The sequence below is a fragment of the Wasmannia auropunctata genome, unplaced genomic scaffold (assembly GCF_000956235.1).
Source record: "Wasmannia auropunctata unplaced genomic scaffold, wasmannia.A_1.0 LD335973.1, whole genome shotgun sequence".
Classification (NCBI taxonomy): domain Eukaryota; kingdom Metazoa; phylum Arthropoda; class Insecta; order Hymenoptera; family Formicidae; genus Wasmannia; species Wasmannia auropunctata.
Window position 1 is genome coordinate 821,371 of NW_012026917.1, and position 16,608 is coordinate 837,978.

At 40.4% G+C, this 16,608-nt stretch overlaps 1 protein-coding gene across 7 annotated transcripts; it reads left to right on the forward strand.

The window, feature by feature from the left end:
• Nucleotides 1-2,448: 2,448 nt before the first annotated feature.
• Nucleotides 2,449-16,171, forward strand: LOC105454893 (protein gooseberry-like). 7 transcript variants are annotated; one of them, XM_011697839.1, is made up of 6 exons: nt 2,449-2,625; nt 2,772-2,926; nt 6,948-7,128; nt 7,270-7,556; nt 13,809-14,225; nt 14,694-16,171. In XM_011697839.1, the coding sequence occupies exons 2-6, from the start codon at nt 2,866-2,868 to the stop codon at nt 15,284-15,286; spliced, it is 1,539 nt and encodes a 512-aa protein (XP_011696141.1). In that variant the 5' UTR covers nt 2,449-2,625; nt 2,772-2,865; the 3' UTR covers nt 15,287-16,171. The 7 variants fall into 7 exon arrangements, with proteins under 7 accessions (XP_011696141.1, XP_011696140.1, XP_011696142.1 ...); XM_011697838.1 differs by having other exon boundaries at nt 2,449-2,926; XM_011697840.1 differs by having other exon boundaries at nt 2,449-2,926; nt 7,270-7,550.
• Nucleotides 16,172-16,608: the final 437 nt, after the last annotated feature.

The following is a 16,608-nucleotide window of genomic DNA, read 5'->3' on the forward strand; positions in this document are numbered from 1 at the left end:
ATAGTAATATAGCGGATAGTAATCTATGGTTTCCAAAAATTCATACTCGAAACCCTCGATTCGTTCCATGAAATCTCAATTGAACGGGAGATAATAGTATAAGGGGAGAAAAAAATAAGACGTTCGTTTTGGCCGAGGGTACGGTACTATTGCTTTCATCAATGTTTATTATTGCCCTATTTATGCGCTATCTAACATAACTTTCTGCCAAACGGAAGGCTGGTTGGAGGCGTTACCTTGAGGACCTCGTATTCGAATGTTCGGGTATCCCGATCCGCGGGGGTCCAAGTCACTGCGAGCGACGTGACACAACCTGCTCATTGCATTCGGGGGGTCGAGACGATATCCCGCGTCGCGTCCAATAGAGGAAACAAACTAATGTTTTTCCTAATATCTGCCGATTGTTACGGAGCCTCTTAAATTTCCACGATTAATATCCAATTTCCTCGATCTTGATACTTTCATCAATTGGTAGCTTTGGATTATCTTGCCGCTATTAACGGAGTACTTTCTTGATAAGATCGTTTCTCGCCGAATTTTTATCAGCTTACGTGGGCGAGAAGATAATCACTTCGTATTCAAAGCGAGCAATTGTTCGATTGTTGGAAAATCCACGTGCTTCTTGTCAGATATATTGAATTAATAATATTCTGATATCGATTTGTCCTGCACGCGGAAGGGTACAAAGGGTATTTCAAAGCTGTGTTAATAAATTGTCGAATATATCATCGAAATAGTTTCCGGGGAGTTGTACCTACCCTCACATTATTTAAGGTGGTTAATTACTAAGGGAAACCAAAACGATCGATCACCGCCTTACGTCACCGCCGCGGCTATTGTGTCGCATCCTGTTTCAGTCGTGCATTGTCATTTCCCCGATAGCTCAGAACGGGGCCTCCTCCCCTCTCGACCCCTTCCTGAAAGAGAGAGAGGGAGAGACCGAAAAAAAGGCGAGAATCCTGGAGTAATTTGCAATCATGCGTGAACAGCTGACAGTGGAGATTAGGTGAACTACGCGCGCTCGCGCCGACGATTTGCGCTAAATCGCTTGGTTTGAAGACGCGCGGCAAGAAGCGCACAGCCGGCTGTGCTCGAGCGATGACGCCGCACAGAAATCTGGCGGCGTGAAAAGATCACGCCGGGTTTTCTCCCATTACCTTAATTGCGTGCTCCATAAGCAATGATGCGACCACTGCTGCCGCTATTTTGCTGAAAACACTCTTCACGACATTACGCGCTTGTAATTAAGTCGTCGGAAATTTTCTTCGCACAATCCGACATCTAATCTTCCGCCCCAATAATTCTTTTTCACGTTCCATTTACTTGTTAAAAAGAAATGAATAATTCTACAGCTATATTAATTTTTAGAATATTTATAATGTTAAGTCACGTAAAATTGTTTCTACGAGAGAAAAAAACTTTTTCGTCGCTACATCTATCTTTGATTTTCAAAAATTCAGTATTTAGCTGTTGGATTTTAAATACGTTATTATAATTGCAAATAGAAAGGTGCAAATTCATGAGACACTCGTTTTAGCGTTAAAGCCACGGCACACAGAAAAACTTAATCAAAACTCAGTAAGACGTAAAGAAATCAACATGTTGAATTTTTGGTAATCACGTGTGACTTCGACTTTGACGCTAGCGTCAAAAAAAGAAGTTGGATTTTCTCAGCTTAGTCAAAGGCTGTTGTTATTTTGTTCGGAACATTTTAGATATACGAATTATATGATTGACGTTAAACTTGATATTGCCGCTTTTCGTGCAAGCCAACTATGATTACATAATTTTGACGCCAAAAATGAGCGTCGAGCGTCAGCATGAAAAGGCACCTTCAGTACAAAACTCTATTGCCATCTTCTTTTATTTAGAACTTTGAAGCAAATTTCAGGCACCCCTTTTGAAATTCTCTCGCCGGTGGCGAGAGAATTTTCTTTTCATCGGTCTCTTTTGACAGAAAATTTTGGAAAATCTTGCAAAATTGTTCAATATATTTGATCTTGGAATTGCGATTGACTAGATAACAAATAAAAATTATCAATTCGCAACGAAATGTGAGAGAGACAAGAGGAATCGATCTATCCAGCTTGTGGCGCTCATCGAGAAACAACGAGCACACGGTGTATAAGTACGGAGCATGCTCGTAAAAGCGCGGCAATAAAGTCGCCCAAGATGCCCATCGTCTGGTTACCATTTGGGCGTGAATCGGAGGCGTGGTGAAAGGCCTCGGCGGTGCCAGGATTGGTCGTTGGCGACGATGGGCACCAGTGGCCAAGGACCGTGGGTCTGTCTTGCCGTTCCATCGAGGTCCAAGCTGTCCAAGTAGGCGATATATCCCCGCAGCACAGGGGAAGAGAGGAGGAGGAAAGAACTACCTGTGCCGTAGCTGGGTGGGAGTGCCTGGCCGTTAGTTACCCTGGTACCCCATCCCCGATGAGACTTAGTCAGGATCAGCGCGTCGATCAGTCGACATCCATTTCCAAGTGCGAACAGACGCAAATGCGATCGCGGCCATTCGACGGAACTCAAATCGAGAGGAGACAAGATATGATCACGATTGGGCCCGACGGTCGCAAACCGCAATCCCAATGGATTTCCACAACCAGAATTTTATCCTCCAAGAATGTATGTTTAGTGTTTGTCTACGTGTTCTCCGTTTCACGATCGTCGAGTGAATTGCAACTACATTAGGCGGGGGAGAAAACGAAACATTTGTGAGATTTATTTCGGGAGAAAGGACAGCTTGATATCGTTTTCTTTTTTTTACGAAGGGCTTAGTGAGGTGCGGTTTAGTGAGGTTTGTACAACATTCGGTGTCGAAGCGAACTCGTCGAAACTATTTTGCAGTGGTTTGGTTCGGCTGAAATGACGGTTACGACTAACTTCTCGATGATGCGACCATGTTTTACTGGATATCCCTTTCAAGGTGTGTCTACCATCGCAGTTGATTATATTTAAGTCAACTTTGATGTGGGGAATGCATAGAGCTTGAAGCAATTAGGAAATAATTTAGCTTTACAATAGTCTTACGATCTGAATAACATTCGCATTATCTTTCAGAGCTTCACAAATATTGTTCGATCGACATACTTGAAATAACATATGATCAATTTCATATAGTTAATTAGTATATGAAAATAAATATTGAAACAATAGCTCACTTATTTCCATAATGTTTTTTTCGGCAGAATTGTTTTTTCACAATCTCAAGTCTCATAATTTTTTCATTTATGAAAGATTAAAAAATATTACATATATAAGTGGAGTAATCCAAGACATAAAACTTTACATTTTTACTCCAATATTAAAGAGAAACAATGAAAGACAAGAATTATTAAGATAAGATCCTTGATATTATGTTATTATCAACAAATAAGAAAAGTACGTTATTTGTCCTTGATAAAATTTGTATTATGAAAATAAAATTGAAATCAGTTAATTGAACTAAAGCTCATCTGGTAACCTTGAAAGATGAATTAGTGAAAATTTAGTTTCAAAATGTACGAAATTCTGTTTTTCTTTAAGAGATCTGCTTGACATTGACAATTATCTAAAACGAAAGAACGATTAGAGTTTCGAGTCATCTAAGATAAATTATGGAGCGTTTCCTACGGCGCGTATTCATTCATTCTTCTTGACTTTCATCCTTGGCCCATTGACGTTTTAAATGTACAGACCGTTTTTCTCTTTTTGTGCACTCTGAAGATTAAGGGACTTTATTGACAAAAAATGTCTGGGACCGTTAATACATTTTACAATTTTAAGAAGAATTCTTGTATAATTTATCGTAAGACATAAATATATGCAAAACTGGCGTTGTTGAAAATATATTTCCCGTGTATTTTAATCGCTTCAGATAATTTCTGTCATAGTCCTCTCTATATCTTTCTCTCTCGCTTTATTTTCTTAGCACATTATACATATTTGCAGTCCGTACAGTATACACTATACACATTTATTTGCTTATGTGTGTATGTTTATCTGTGGGTCTATTTATCGTGTTATTCGTCCTCGTCAGTCAATCGTTTAGCGCTCGATCATGCACACTTGGTTCTTCCCGGAATTTTATCATGGAAATTCAAAAAGAGACTTAGAATTTATGTATTCTTAAGAAATTGCTGACTGGCAATGGTTTACGTTCAGTATTTTTTTACAAAATTTATGTAATTCAATCGTTTGTTGCTTCGAAAACGTAAAAAAACTATCCCGTTAGGAAGTTTATAAATTTTGCTTTGTGTATTTGGCTTTGTTCAGCTTGTCACTTATTGTACCATAAATTTGAGCGTATTATTCTTCAGCTTTCGAGTACATTCATGCATCTTGCGCTACCTATAGAACAGCAGACGGAAAGAAGTGTAAGGTTCAGGACAAAAAAATGTCCTGCAGATGTGTCGTTCCGTCACGAAGACGGAAAAACTCTGTTCTGTGCGAACGATACGCTTAATAGCAAGATCTGTAAAATTAAATAACGCGCTTCGTCAAGTGTCCAGACGTGCGGTGTCCCGTAGCGTAATTAGTACGTGTAATTAGTCGCTTGATGATTTACCAGCTGGAAACGCGAGAGACGCGAGAGCGTGTGTGCTCGCGGAAATCACGGCGGTAAATGATGGCGGACGATTAGCACTCAACTCAACGCGAATGCGCGCTTCCGTAAAATCCACGCATAGGAGTTTTCAATGATGATCATTAATTACTTCATCGCAGTGCGCAAGATTTTTTTTTTCCTTTTGCCTACGTGATTCCGTCATTATAATGATTTATGAGACGCGCCGCGGTTTTCTGAGCGCGCGTTGAGTGGTGGGGCTTTTCCTCGTTCTTTGAAAGCGCGTCTCAAGTTAAAAATCGGAATCGCGCTCGAGAGGCGCCGAAAAGCTCCGAGTTAGTGGTCTCTCCGTGGATTTGTTAATTAAACGATGTTCAATTAAATCAAACCGGGCATTTTCCGCGGCGGCAGCGCGGCGAGCATTTTCGCGCTCTATCGGCGATCACTCGCGCGCGGTTTTTCGAGCATCGATTGCACCCGCGGCGATGCATGGCTACGGTTACGCAAGCGTTCTGCGCAATCGGATAGCGGTTGCCTTTTTCTGACGGATGCTTTTTTTACCGCGGTCGCGTTAGCGCGGAGCCTGCGCCTACCCTTTGTCTCGCGCGACAAAGTGCGCTTTACGCGGAAATGCGTTTAATTACAAACGAAAGCGTGTGACCGTACCCGGTCGCGTTTCCCGTCTCTCCCGATGACGACGACGCCGGCGATAACGACGGCGGTTCATCATTTCCATATCTTTGCCGTGCCGCGAATTGTGAAAGTGCAACAATGTTACATTACTTATCGCGATCGGGCCGCTATTTTTATCGGGAGAGGTAATGCGTTTTTCTTACACAAAGGATTTACTTACCGGGCGACGTTTTGCACCCGGATTGGAAAAGTGAAAGCCGCGGGATCAATCATCCGCTTCCTTCTCGAGTCGCGCGAGCTCTCTAAAGGATTAATAATTTGCCAATACGGCGGGCGTTGAAAACCGCAGAATTAATTTAATCTGCGTCAATGCGCATTGATACCAAGTAATACGTGCAGGCGTTTCGATGGTTATTAAAATGTACATTTACATTTATATGCATTTATATTTTTGTCAATTTTACGGAAAACCTGAGAGAAGAAGGATATGTCTCTTTCAGTCTTCACGACTCATTATTAATTGTTCTCTCTATGAAAAATATTTTTTTCTGAGCGAGATATTGAATTACATTTTCGTGGGAATACTAAATTAGAAATAATTATATAATCAATTCGTAATAAATTATTTGTGCTAAGTCTCGTATATTATCGACATGAGCCATTTGGCGCAATTTTCACACGCGATCGCGCGAATCAAGGACGTTCTGTTTCATACGTGCGCTCTCTTAGAACATCGATTTAAATCCGATTAGCATGAACAAGATCGACAGCCAATATGTCGATCACGTTAACAATACACATAATGTGTTGTAACTATATAATAAGTGTCGCCGTTGACGAACGAAACGCGCCGATCGCCGTCTCGCCTGGACGATTTGATTTTTCGTTGCGCTGTCATTGAGATTCCCCTTTTTTCGTCGATTACACCGCGTCTTGTATGAGCGAGCGCGTTTTTTTCCGTAATGTCGAACGTGCGATTGCGCGTCTCCTTTTTGCCCGTCTAATTGTACAGGCTCATTCGTCTCGTTAATATCGCCTCTACTCTCAATCGTAACTTCATCGTTTCAAAACATCGGAGGCCAAAAATAATGGAGATGGACCACGAAGAATTCAGTACTCTATACATTTAGCTTAAGTAACAACGCATATCGCGTCGCGCTACTTGCTTCACTTTTTAAAATTTGCATTAAAAAGCTGCCGGTAAAAATCGGCAGCAGCAACAGATTCTTTCCTGGACCGCGCGCGCGCGTTCCTCTTTCTATATAGATCAGGGCCGAGATCGTCGTCGTGTATCGCGAAATTAAATAAGCCAAGCAAATTATACGCTATCATTGTTGTGAGTCATAAAACCGCACCGCGATTTATTGGACTTATCGATAGTTACGGCATTGGTCGCTTTATACGTTCCAGCCGCCCGCACTTATAACTCTTTCCTTTTCTCTTACTCTTTCTCTCTCTCTTTCCTTCTTCATCTTGCTCTCTCTCTCTCTCTTTTTCCTTCGAGAAGAAGAGAGAAAGAAGTTAAATCAAGCATGTGGCGCAGCGATAAATTCAGACTGCTCTCTTTATACGCCGTTCAATAACCGTCCCGCCACCACCTCGCCAACTGTCTCTCTCTTTCGTCTTCTCTTGACTTCCGGTAAATAATAAAGGCTCGGGCTGAAGGATCTCTCAATTTTTGCGTGTCTCCGCGAAAGTGATCAAAACAGAAAAGGAATTAACCGTTATTAACATTTAATGTCACTTGTAATGTCTACTTGTGGGATTTCAGTAATGGAAGCGATGAAAGGAGGAAGTGTATCGGTTGTTGCAGACATAGGATCAATACCGGGCCAGGGCCGCGTAAATCAGCTCGGTGGTATCTTCATCAACGGACGACCGCTGCCTAATCACGTCAGATTGAAGATTGTCGAGATGGCCGCTGCCGGGGTCAGGCCGTGTGTTATATCGAGGTACGGTATCAAATCGAGGAACCCTCCCCGATATACATAATTTCACGATAACTTCTTGAAAGTAGAAATATAGATTTTTTTTTGTTTTATATAAACGATATCTGAACTGATTCGTCTATTGTCGCGTCCCACTGAGAATAGACAATTGAGGGTGTCCCATGGATGCGTGTCGAAGATTCTAAATCGCTATCAGGAAACTGGTAGCATCAGGCCCGGAGTCATCGGTGGCAGCAAACCGCGCGTGGCCACGCCGGAGGTGGAGACGAGAATCGAGGAGTACAAGCGCGACAACCCGGGTATGTTCTCGTGGGAAATCAGGGATCGACTGATCAAAGAGGGCATCTGCGAACGGACCAGCGCGCCGAGCGTGTCCGCAATTTCTCGACTACTCCGTCGCGATTCCGAAGACGACGTTAAACTAGGTGACGGTGAGAAGTCCCCAAGTAACAATTGCTACACACATAATAATCATTAGTGTAGCAAGTAAAGAAATCCATAGTGTTAGGTAGACACTCGGAGGACAGACCTTGCGCGTCTCGGGAAATACAGGAAAATTTATATTCGAGAAGAAAAAGAAAAAAAAGGCACAAAGTATTTCTCCGAACATTAGTTATTTATATAATATTGCTCTTTAAATTTTTTGGAGTGACTTTCACTTTTTTGGAGTGAATTTTCACTCTTTTAGAGTGAATCTCACTCGAATGGCCGAGTGGCAGTATTTTCGCTCCAGAAAATTTAGAGAGTACGCAATATTACACGGAATATAAAATTTTATTCATTATATATTCCGTGAGAAAATGAAATTTTCATGAAAGTTTCATTAATTGATAAATAGATTTCGATTATCGCAAAAAAATTATTTTAGAAACTGAGCGTTAAAGGGACTTGATGAAGATCAATTTGGTCTGTGCTCCAAATCTTAATGCATTAATTTAAACACATTTCTTTATGATACGAAAATTTAACATCCTTTTACGGAATTAACTTGTATTTTAAGGCACAAACGAAACAGCTTATCTCTCGCATCGCTGTCGCTTCGATAAAAATACCTGCTTCGCGAATTCTCTGAAATTTCTTCGATCAGCTGCGCTAATGGCGGCGGCGGATTTCTTGAGCGGGTGTCCATCCGGGCCCTCCCGGCTGCCTGAGTTTCTTCCCGTGTCTTAAAGGAGATTGATGATCGGCCGGCGAATCGGCCCGAAGTCGAATATCCTTGCACGGAATTGGATTATAACGACACTGAGCTCGCATGAGAGACCGAGACTGCGGTCGTTCCTTATGCGACGAACTCTTAAAATTGAATCCAGTCGCTTTTCACGTTTCTTGCGGATTTCACAAAACATTATTTCATAAAAATAACATGTGCTTTACACAGCTTTACATCGAGAGAACCTGAAAAAACGACGATTGGACTATTAGGCGTCAAAAACAACATCTTTTGAATTTGACTTACTACCTGCAAAGACTGACTAATGCTTAAAAATTTGTTGCTTCTCGAAGGAAAGAATGCATGTAGTTTTGCTTCATCGTTCAGCTTTACTTTTCCGTCCAGAATTCAATCCCACTCAGTTTATCGTGAATGTTATAAAAAAAAATTTGTAAAGATATTTTATATTAAGTAACTAAGAGATAGAGCGCTTGATACTAATTGTGGTCCATCGCTCGTTTATTCACATCAGCACGCACGGATCGTACCTTTTAATCTTAAAACGATTATCCTCTCGTATGATATCTATTGTCCCCTAATGTATGCAAGCGTACACCGAACGCCCACTATTGACCCATTTAGGGATAAAAGGTTCGAGCTAGGATATCGCGAACACGGAGGATTTCGCGCCGGTGAAAGGATCACGCATCCGCGCCGCATACGCCTCATCACCTGGCCCACACGATGGACCACCGCGTGTGGGACCCACTACTCACAAGCACGCTCGGGCAACGGTGAATGAGTAAATTAAATGCTCGCGTATTAATCGGTCGTACCTCGCGTTTCTCGGTCTCGGAAATTGCCGGTTCGCCTCCGGTGCGCCGCCGTCGGCCGGATCCGCGCCTCCCTCCAGTAGCCGGACCGGCCGCAACCGTCCGGCGCGGCGGGCTCTGTAATTTTCTCGCCGCTGATCGGTACATGCCCACGTGTGTACGCGCGAGGCAGGCCCGCGTATCGGCGGAGGCTGCGCGTAAAACGTGGGTCTTACACGCGTGCGAATGTCGATCGTCCTCGAGAAAACCAACGACCGACGAAGGACGTACGTTTACCGGCTTTACTGGATATGAATCAGGATTTTTCTCTCTCTCTCTCTCTCTCTCTCTCTCTCTCTCTCTCTTTCTCTTCACTTTCTTTAGTAAAAAAAGTATAAAATAAAAAATACATAAAGGCCAAAAAGATTATTTTTGAAGAGACTTTAGCTGTATAGTTTTTTTACAGCAATCAAAATGTGCATGGCCGATAATGAAAATTAAGAAGATTCAGCAAGTTTGGATACATATCTGAAATGTCAGTTTGACAGATGTTGATAAATGAATGCCACACTTGCGGGAAGTCGAAGGACGAGATCTAGAATTTCTCTATGTTATATATCCCAGAGAGAAATTCCCACCAAACACGGATACAAATTGGGTATACCGCGGTAGGGGGAGGAGGGACGTCTTCCTACTCTGCTGACAAGACAAATGAATTGTGTACAGACACGAATTCATCTTGGGACCGTCTGAGGAGCTGCTAAGCCGGCGAAGATGAAAGGGACCACGGTTGAGAGGAGGGGCGAGGAGGATTCTTGCGTCTGTAAGTCGATCGCTCTGACGGTCGGGCGCCCGTCGAAAAAAATAGAGAAACTGGGGCAGAAATAACACGACCTCGTAAGTGGGGTGGGGTGGGGTGAGGAATGAAAAGGGACACCGTCTATTAAACGCCCACGAAGCCGCGGGCGTACGAGTCGTGGGCTGCCGTAGCTGTCGAGATGAAGTGACGCCTTTGTTCGGCGAAACGTGTCGGATTGTTTTTCTCGCGTATGAAACGCGTCGCACGCTATAAGTGCGCGTGTAAGTCGAGGGGTGTCAACTGGGCGAGAGAGAAAGAGAGACGGAGGAAGGTATGCGACATTCTAACGAACGTTGGGGGTTGAAGAACGAAGATGAATGACGAAGGCGTATCTCGCATGTCGTACACATTAACCACATTAATAACACAGTAAGCAAGTGTTCTGTTTACTAAAGTTGATTTGTGGTTAAACACTCAGAATATCAATAATTGAATGAGGGATATATCGCTGGCTCTTTAATCGAGTCGCATGCCTATGAGATCAGATAAAAAAAATCGCAATATGTACGATTTTTTTTGTATTTGTAACTTTACACGCTTAATTTTGTTTCTCCCTTTACGGCTTCTCACGCCGAAAGTGCGGCAATAAAATACGAATTACGCTTACATTTTCACTTCGGAGTTCAATAAAGATATCACGCGAGATCCTCGTGAGATCTTGTTTTTACTTATTCGTGGACGATGTACAGTTCCATCCGCAAGCAAATTAAAAAAGAAAGAGATCAGAGCATCAGAAATTATATCCCTCGACCGGTTAGTGATTCTTCAAGTTTTCGGAACCTGATATTAGCCTCGGGGTGAATGATTACTAGTTCTGCCGCGAATGACTGGCACTAGAACGGAGTCGTCACGTAAATCCATTATCACTCACAGCGATTTTTTTCATTGCAAAACGACGTCGTTTAAATTAAACATTTCTCAAGAACATGATAAGACACGTCGCAAACTTTACATATAATTACAATGTGCTGATTCTTCAATTTCAAAAATCTTACTTTCACACAAAAATGTGTATCTGAAATATGTAAAATATGTAAAAATAGAGCATTGAGAGAGCCATGAAGAGAATCATATGTCGGTTATAATCCTAATTCATATCAAGCATAGAATGATGCGAATTCTTTTGATTCACAAATAGTGAATTAATGAAAATAGACAGAATGATTTGGCGGAACATAGCGAGAAGCTCCCCTTCCCACCCCTCCCCCTTTCTTTCTCTCTCTCTTTCTCTAAACAAAACGAGCGTGTTATAGAAATTTTCAAAGAGACAATTAATAAATTTTATTGTGACAAAGGGACGCCAACGTGTGAATAATTTTTGTAAAAATATCTGAATCTAAGTACTGATTGATAAAATTTGGAGTTGGATTCAAATGCAAATGCTCCGATCTTCAATCAAGCGTAATGCCGGAGATACAAGCCTCGATACAAATTTTCAGATACTTCTAATCATTTGAAAGTAGCTAGTAAAATATATAATGCCTTAACCTGATATTATCACACATTATATCTGTATAAATAATTATTAAGATCGGGGAAAACGAAAAGCTTATACGGAGAAAAGTTATAGGATTGTCACAATAGAATAATAATACGTTTCGCGTATCTATATATAAAAAAAGTTATAGAAACCATAGTATTCTGGAAGTGATCTATGATCACTTACATGATTGACCCAACTTTAGCGATTGTAGCTATTATATGGATGTTATAACCGTAATGATTATTTCTAGGTACGGTTCTTGCAACCATATTTATATACATTAGTTAGATACATGTTATGAGAATTGTTAAGACATAGAATATATGTAGAATTAACGTCGAAATCATCGTATCGATGTCAATTCGAGATCGATTCGATGACTCATTTCTCGCTGGGTCGCATATATTGCGAACATTTCGCTGACTGGGATATAAACTGTAATCTAAAAATGTTTTCTTTTGAATATTATCTTTAAAAATAGAAATAGAGTCTTCAAATCTTATACTTTGAAGATAAAGCTTATTGGCTTATTGGCTAAAAAGGATAACGTACACATTAGGTACACTTTACTGTCTTCTACTGTTGCAATGGAACTGAATTCTCAGTGCTATACCATTCAGCTATATCCTATAAATCTTTCAATCACACTATTTATTCAGCAAACTATATTAACATAATCTTTCGGTTGAAACAATCGAATCAATACGTAAGGAATATTCTAATGTTATTTATTCTAAGAACTACGATTGTGAGAACCGTTGTAAGAATTGATGAGCATATCTTAATAGATGCATTCAGTGTAATATTAATATAATTTAAATTCACGTACATTTTTTTTCCAAACACAAAAAATATTAGTGCAATAACTATAGTAGTTATTTCCGTGTACGAATATGTAAATAAATATAAATCGCCAGTATGTGCGAGCAACAGTCGAAATATCTGAGCATCTATACCTGAATGAAAGATCCAAGGCATCAATATAAATTCTCTCTCTCGATCGCTTTATTTTTATCCCTCGACATTCGATCAATATTCAAACATTTTGTCTTTGCGTTTCGTCGGAAGGAAGTGATTGCCTACGAGGCGAAAGTCCTGGCGTGGTTATTTCTGATCGTTCATCGCACGTGGACGTGGGCACGATCACGACCTCAGGTTTGTTGGACCACGTCGCTCGCACTATTTCCATCCGCGTGCGGATAGGTGTCGGTGAATTCAAGAAACACGACGGAGAGAAAGCGAGAGAGAGAGAGAAAGAAAGAGAAAGAACGGAATGACCCGAAGGCGGAGGTGGATGAAAAAAAGGCACGACGACGGGCCGGGAATAGAGCCCGTGTCGAATTTGCATTAACGTGGCCCGTCCCGGCGTCAGGCGTCGTCGCCCGATTAGTCGCGCGCCGTGTAAACTTGAGCCCCCGAGAAACTGACGACAATCCCGAAATGCACATCGCGACGGATTGCATCGCGGGGCGCACGCGGAAGCAAAAAGTCTCCAAAGTGTCTTCAACGTCTGTGCATCACGTGCTTTCCTCGCGGCTAGGAACGCGCGAAAGAACGCCTATTTTCAGAACTGGAGCGTAATCGGGCGCACGTAGTAGACAAGCGTAATCGAGCGATATAAGCGTTGCAAAGTTATTAGGAAAGAGTCTTTTTAAATTAATAAGATATAACGTGACATACAAAAAAAAATACGACCTCCTCTTCGAGATAGATTTTTAACAAAGATTATCATCGGCGATTTAATTTTGAAAAATTTAATTCATGTTAATGGAGTTATGGTTCTTGCGGATTTCTGCAACAAGAAAAATATTTGTATTCTAACGGCGGAGTTTAGCTGCATCTTCTTAATGCGAGCTCGCATTGCTCGTTCACAGTACTTTTGGAGAACCATCCCGCTAATGTCAAAGAGCATCGCGCAGAATTCGTGCCAACTGCTTATTTCACACTCGATATACGATCAACATGTTTACATCCGCAGTCTCCCTCGATCTATCTACCTTTTCGTTTTCGCTGGCGATTTGGCATTTTTATCAAAGGCATTTTACCTCGTCCCATCATGTATAATCTTTTTACGTTATTTTTAGTTTCTTTTGTCGCTCAAAAACTCGTAGATGACAGCGTTTCATATTTTATGATCTAATCTTCTCGCAGATTTTAAGAAAACTAACCAACTAAAAGACGTTTTCTAGTCGTTAGGACAGCTTGCGAATGTGATTACAATTTGTAACACAATACAGATTAAGATTATAGCAAAGCTGCGTTCGATATAATTTTCTCTTCAAGAATTGATATTAAATTGCATATTACGGGACTCTTACATAAATGAATGCATAAATCATACCTCATTCTACTCTGATTTTTAATACGTTCTTTTTGTAGGAAAAACGAGTTCCGGATCCGATTGCGAGAGCGAACCGGGGATCACGCTGAAAAGGAAGCAGCGCAGGAGCAGGACGACCTTCACGGCTCATCAGCTGGACGAGTTGGAACGGGCGTTCGAGAAGACACAGTATCCTGACATCTACGTCAGGGAGGAGCTTGCCCAGAGGACGAGACTGTCGGAAGCCAGGATCCAAGTGTGGTTCAGCAATAGAAGAGCCAGACTGAGGAAACATATCTCTTCGTCGACGTCCGCTGGATACGTCGGTTCCGTCGCCTATCCGACCGGTTACGTTATTCATCCACCGGCACCGCCTCATCCTCACGCGGGAGCGCCCGTACCGCCAGGCCATCCGCATCCTCATCCGCATCCGCATCCTCAGAATCTGCCGGACGCGGCGTTCTCTTCCGGTCAAGGTATGTTATGTCAGCTAAAATAAAAACACACCCAACAAACGAAAATTAATTGAAATGGATAGAAATGAATTTATTTTGACATTTCCGAATTGGCGCTTCTGATTTTTCGAATTCATTTGAATAAAAAACTAATACGGACATGAATACATCCGAATTCAACATGGTGTATAGTTCATTTCGTATTTCAATTTATTTGAATTAAAAAATAATAATACAAACATGAATACATCCGAGCTCAACATGATGAATAGCTCATTTCAATTTATTTGAATCCAGAAATAATATAATATAGTGACATAAATGCATCTTTAGATTCTAAAGCGTCAATTCACAATCAAATAAATTATAATGAATTAAAATTTTCAATTCATTTGAATTTATTTTCGTTTGCTGGGCATATCATTTCTATTTAACTTTAACTTTGCGATGAAACGTAATACAAGAGATGATCAGTCCTACCTTTTTCAGTTTCCGAACTGTATTCATCGCATCATGCATCAGTGAGTCACCAATTGGCGGACTCCGCGACACGACTACCCTCGTCTGTCGGATCGACTTCGACTTACAGTTTTCCGGCCACGGTGACTTATCCCAATCTATCGGTGCTATCGCCGGCCTCGGCAACGACGGCTCATATGACTCACCAGGCGGCCTCCACATCGTCCAGCTATCAGCAAACGAGCAATCATCAGTTACCGCCGCCTCCGAACTCCCTCGTCACTATGATGGGTCCGAATTCGGGCAATTCGACATCCGCTCCCGATCAACTGGCCTCGTCGGAACTCCCGATCAGCTCGGTTTCACCTCCTCAGCAGCAGCAGCAGCAGCAATCACAGCAACAGCAAACGCAGCAACAGACTAGTCAAGGAACTACATCGCCATCATGGAATCTCGCAATCACTGCAGCCAGCGGCAGTAGAGTCAATCTATCGAGTCCGCCGACGAGTCTGCAACAGCCTCATGCCTACAGCGCTCATCCCCATCAAGCTTTTGCTAGCCCTTATGCTGCGCAGAGCTTTCAACAGCCACCCAGGCCGGTGCCACAGTCCTTCTGGTATTAAAGTATGATCTTATAGTTGTTAATTTTTAAACTCTTTAAAAGTTACAAATTGGCCGACATTTGTATTGTTAAAAAAACCTGGAAAAGAGGCATAGGTGATGATAGATTCTAATTACATTGCTAAGCCTATTTAAAGAATATCTTGAAGGATTTTAATAATTCAGTCTGATCACATGACTACGAAATGTAATTAATATTGCTATTTTGCATGTGACAATTTACACTAGCATCTAGATAGTTAGTTTAGTTATCAAATTCGTAACGTATAAGGGAAACGTTAGGCTAACAATAAGTTAATGTATCAAGATAAGTTAGGCTGAATTGTTTTCTTAAAGGAAACACGTGTATATACATACAGAATATTATACATATACGTGTATATTATATTATATATATATATATATTATATACATACATGGATCATATACTAGGTAGCAGTTATAATTAAACTTTATAAGATAAAATTGTGTACACAAAATGAGTTTCAAGACGCTACGTCGATCACTTCCAAATAACAGAAACTTATACTTTATAAAGATTTATTAACATTTGTTAAATATTTTACGATACAAAACTGTATATACATTTTTTTCCGATTCATAGATTTCTACATTTTATTTTAATTCCTCTTTTGCAATGTTTTATGTTTACAGTGCGACCAAAAATTTAGCTTTTAAATTGTAAATATGTATTAATACTTTTGTATATATATGAACAACGTTATTTGATTGCACTAGTTTTAAAAATGCAAAATGTTCCAGTTACTCAATATATGTATGTTGTACATTGTAACTGTACAATACATAAAACACATATGCATATGAGATTTAAGTGATTGTGTACGCGAGCAGTGAGACGACAGCTTTGAAAATCAAACTTACGAAAATTATACTTTTGAAGATATGTTTGTGAATATCGAATGATGTAATGTAAACAAAAATTATTTGAAATAACAGATAAATGATATTTTTACATAATATGTAATTATAATGTACGTACATGTACTTCATAGTATAGTGCAAGCGTTATTTAAATAATATCTTATGTAATTTTTATATCTAAAGAAAAATTACATAATTATCTTATATATACTTACATAATTGAAAATAATGTTTCTCTGTTTTACGTTTTAAATAATTTATATTTGTATACTTGACGATTACATTGCACAACGTACCGTTTCTTATTTTATATATAGGCAATAATGCCTTTTTTACTTTAATAATGTTTTAATAATTAATAATTAATGATTAATGATTCAATTAATAATTAATATTTTAATAATTAATGAATACTGTTTTGTAGAAAAATCTTTATTAAAAA

Bases quoted from the DNA above. Each gene is read 5' to 3' on its own strand.
- LOC105454893 (XM_011697838.1), top strand. From the start codon at position 2,866: ATGACGGTTACGACTAACTTCTCGATGATGCGACCATGTTTTACTGGA. The intron at 7,129-7,269 runs GTACGGTATCAA...CACTGAGAATAG, and splicing joins AGGCCGTGTGTTATATCGAG to ACAATTGAGGGTGTCCCATG. The intron at 14,226-14,693 runs GTATGTTATGTC...TACCTTTTTCAG, and splicing joins GGCGTTCTCTTCCGGTCAAG to TTTCCGAACTGTATTCATCG.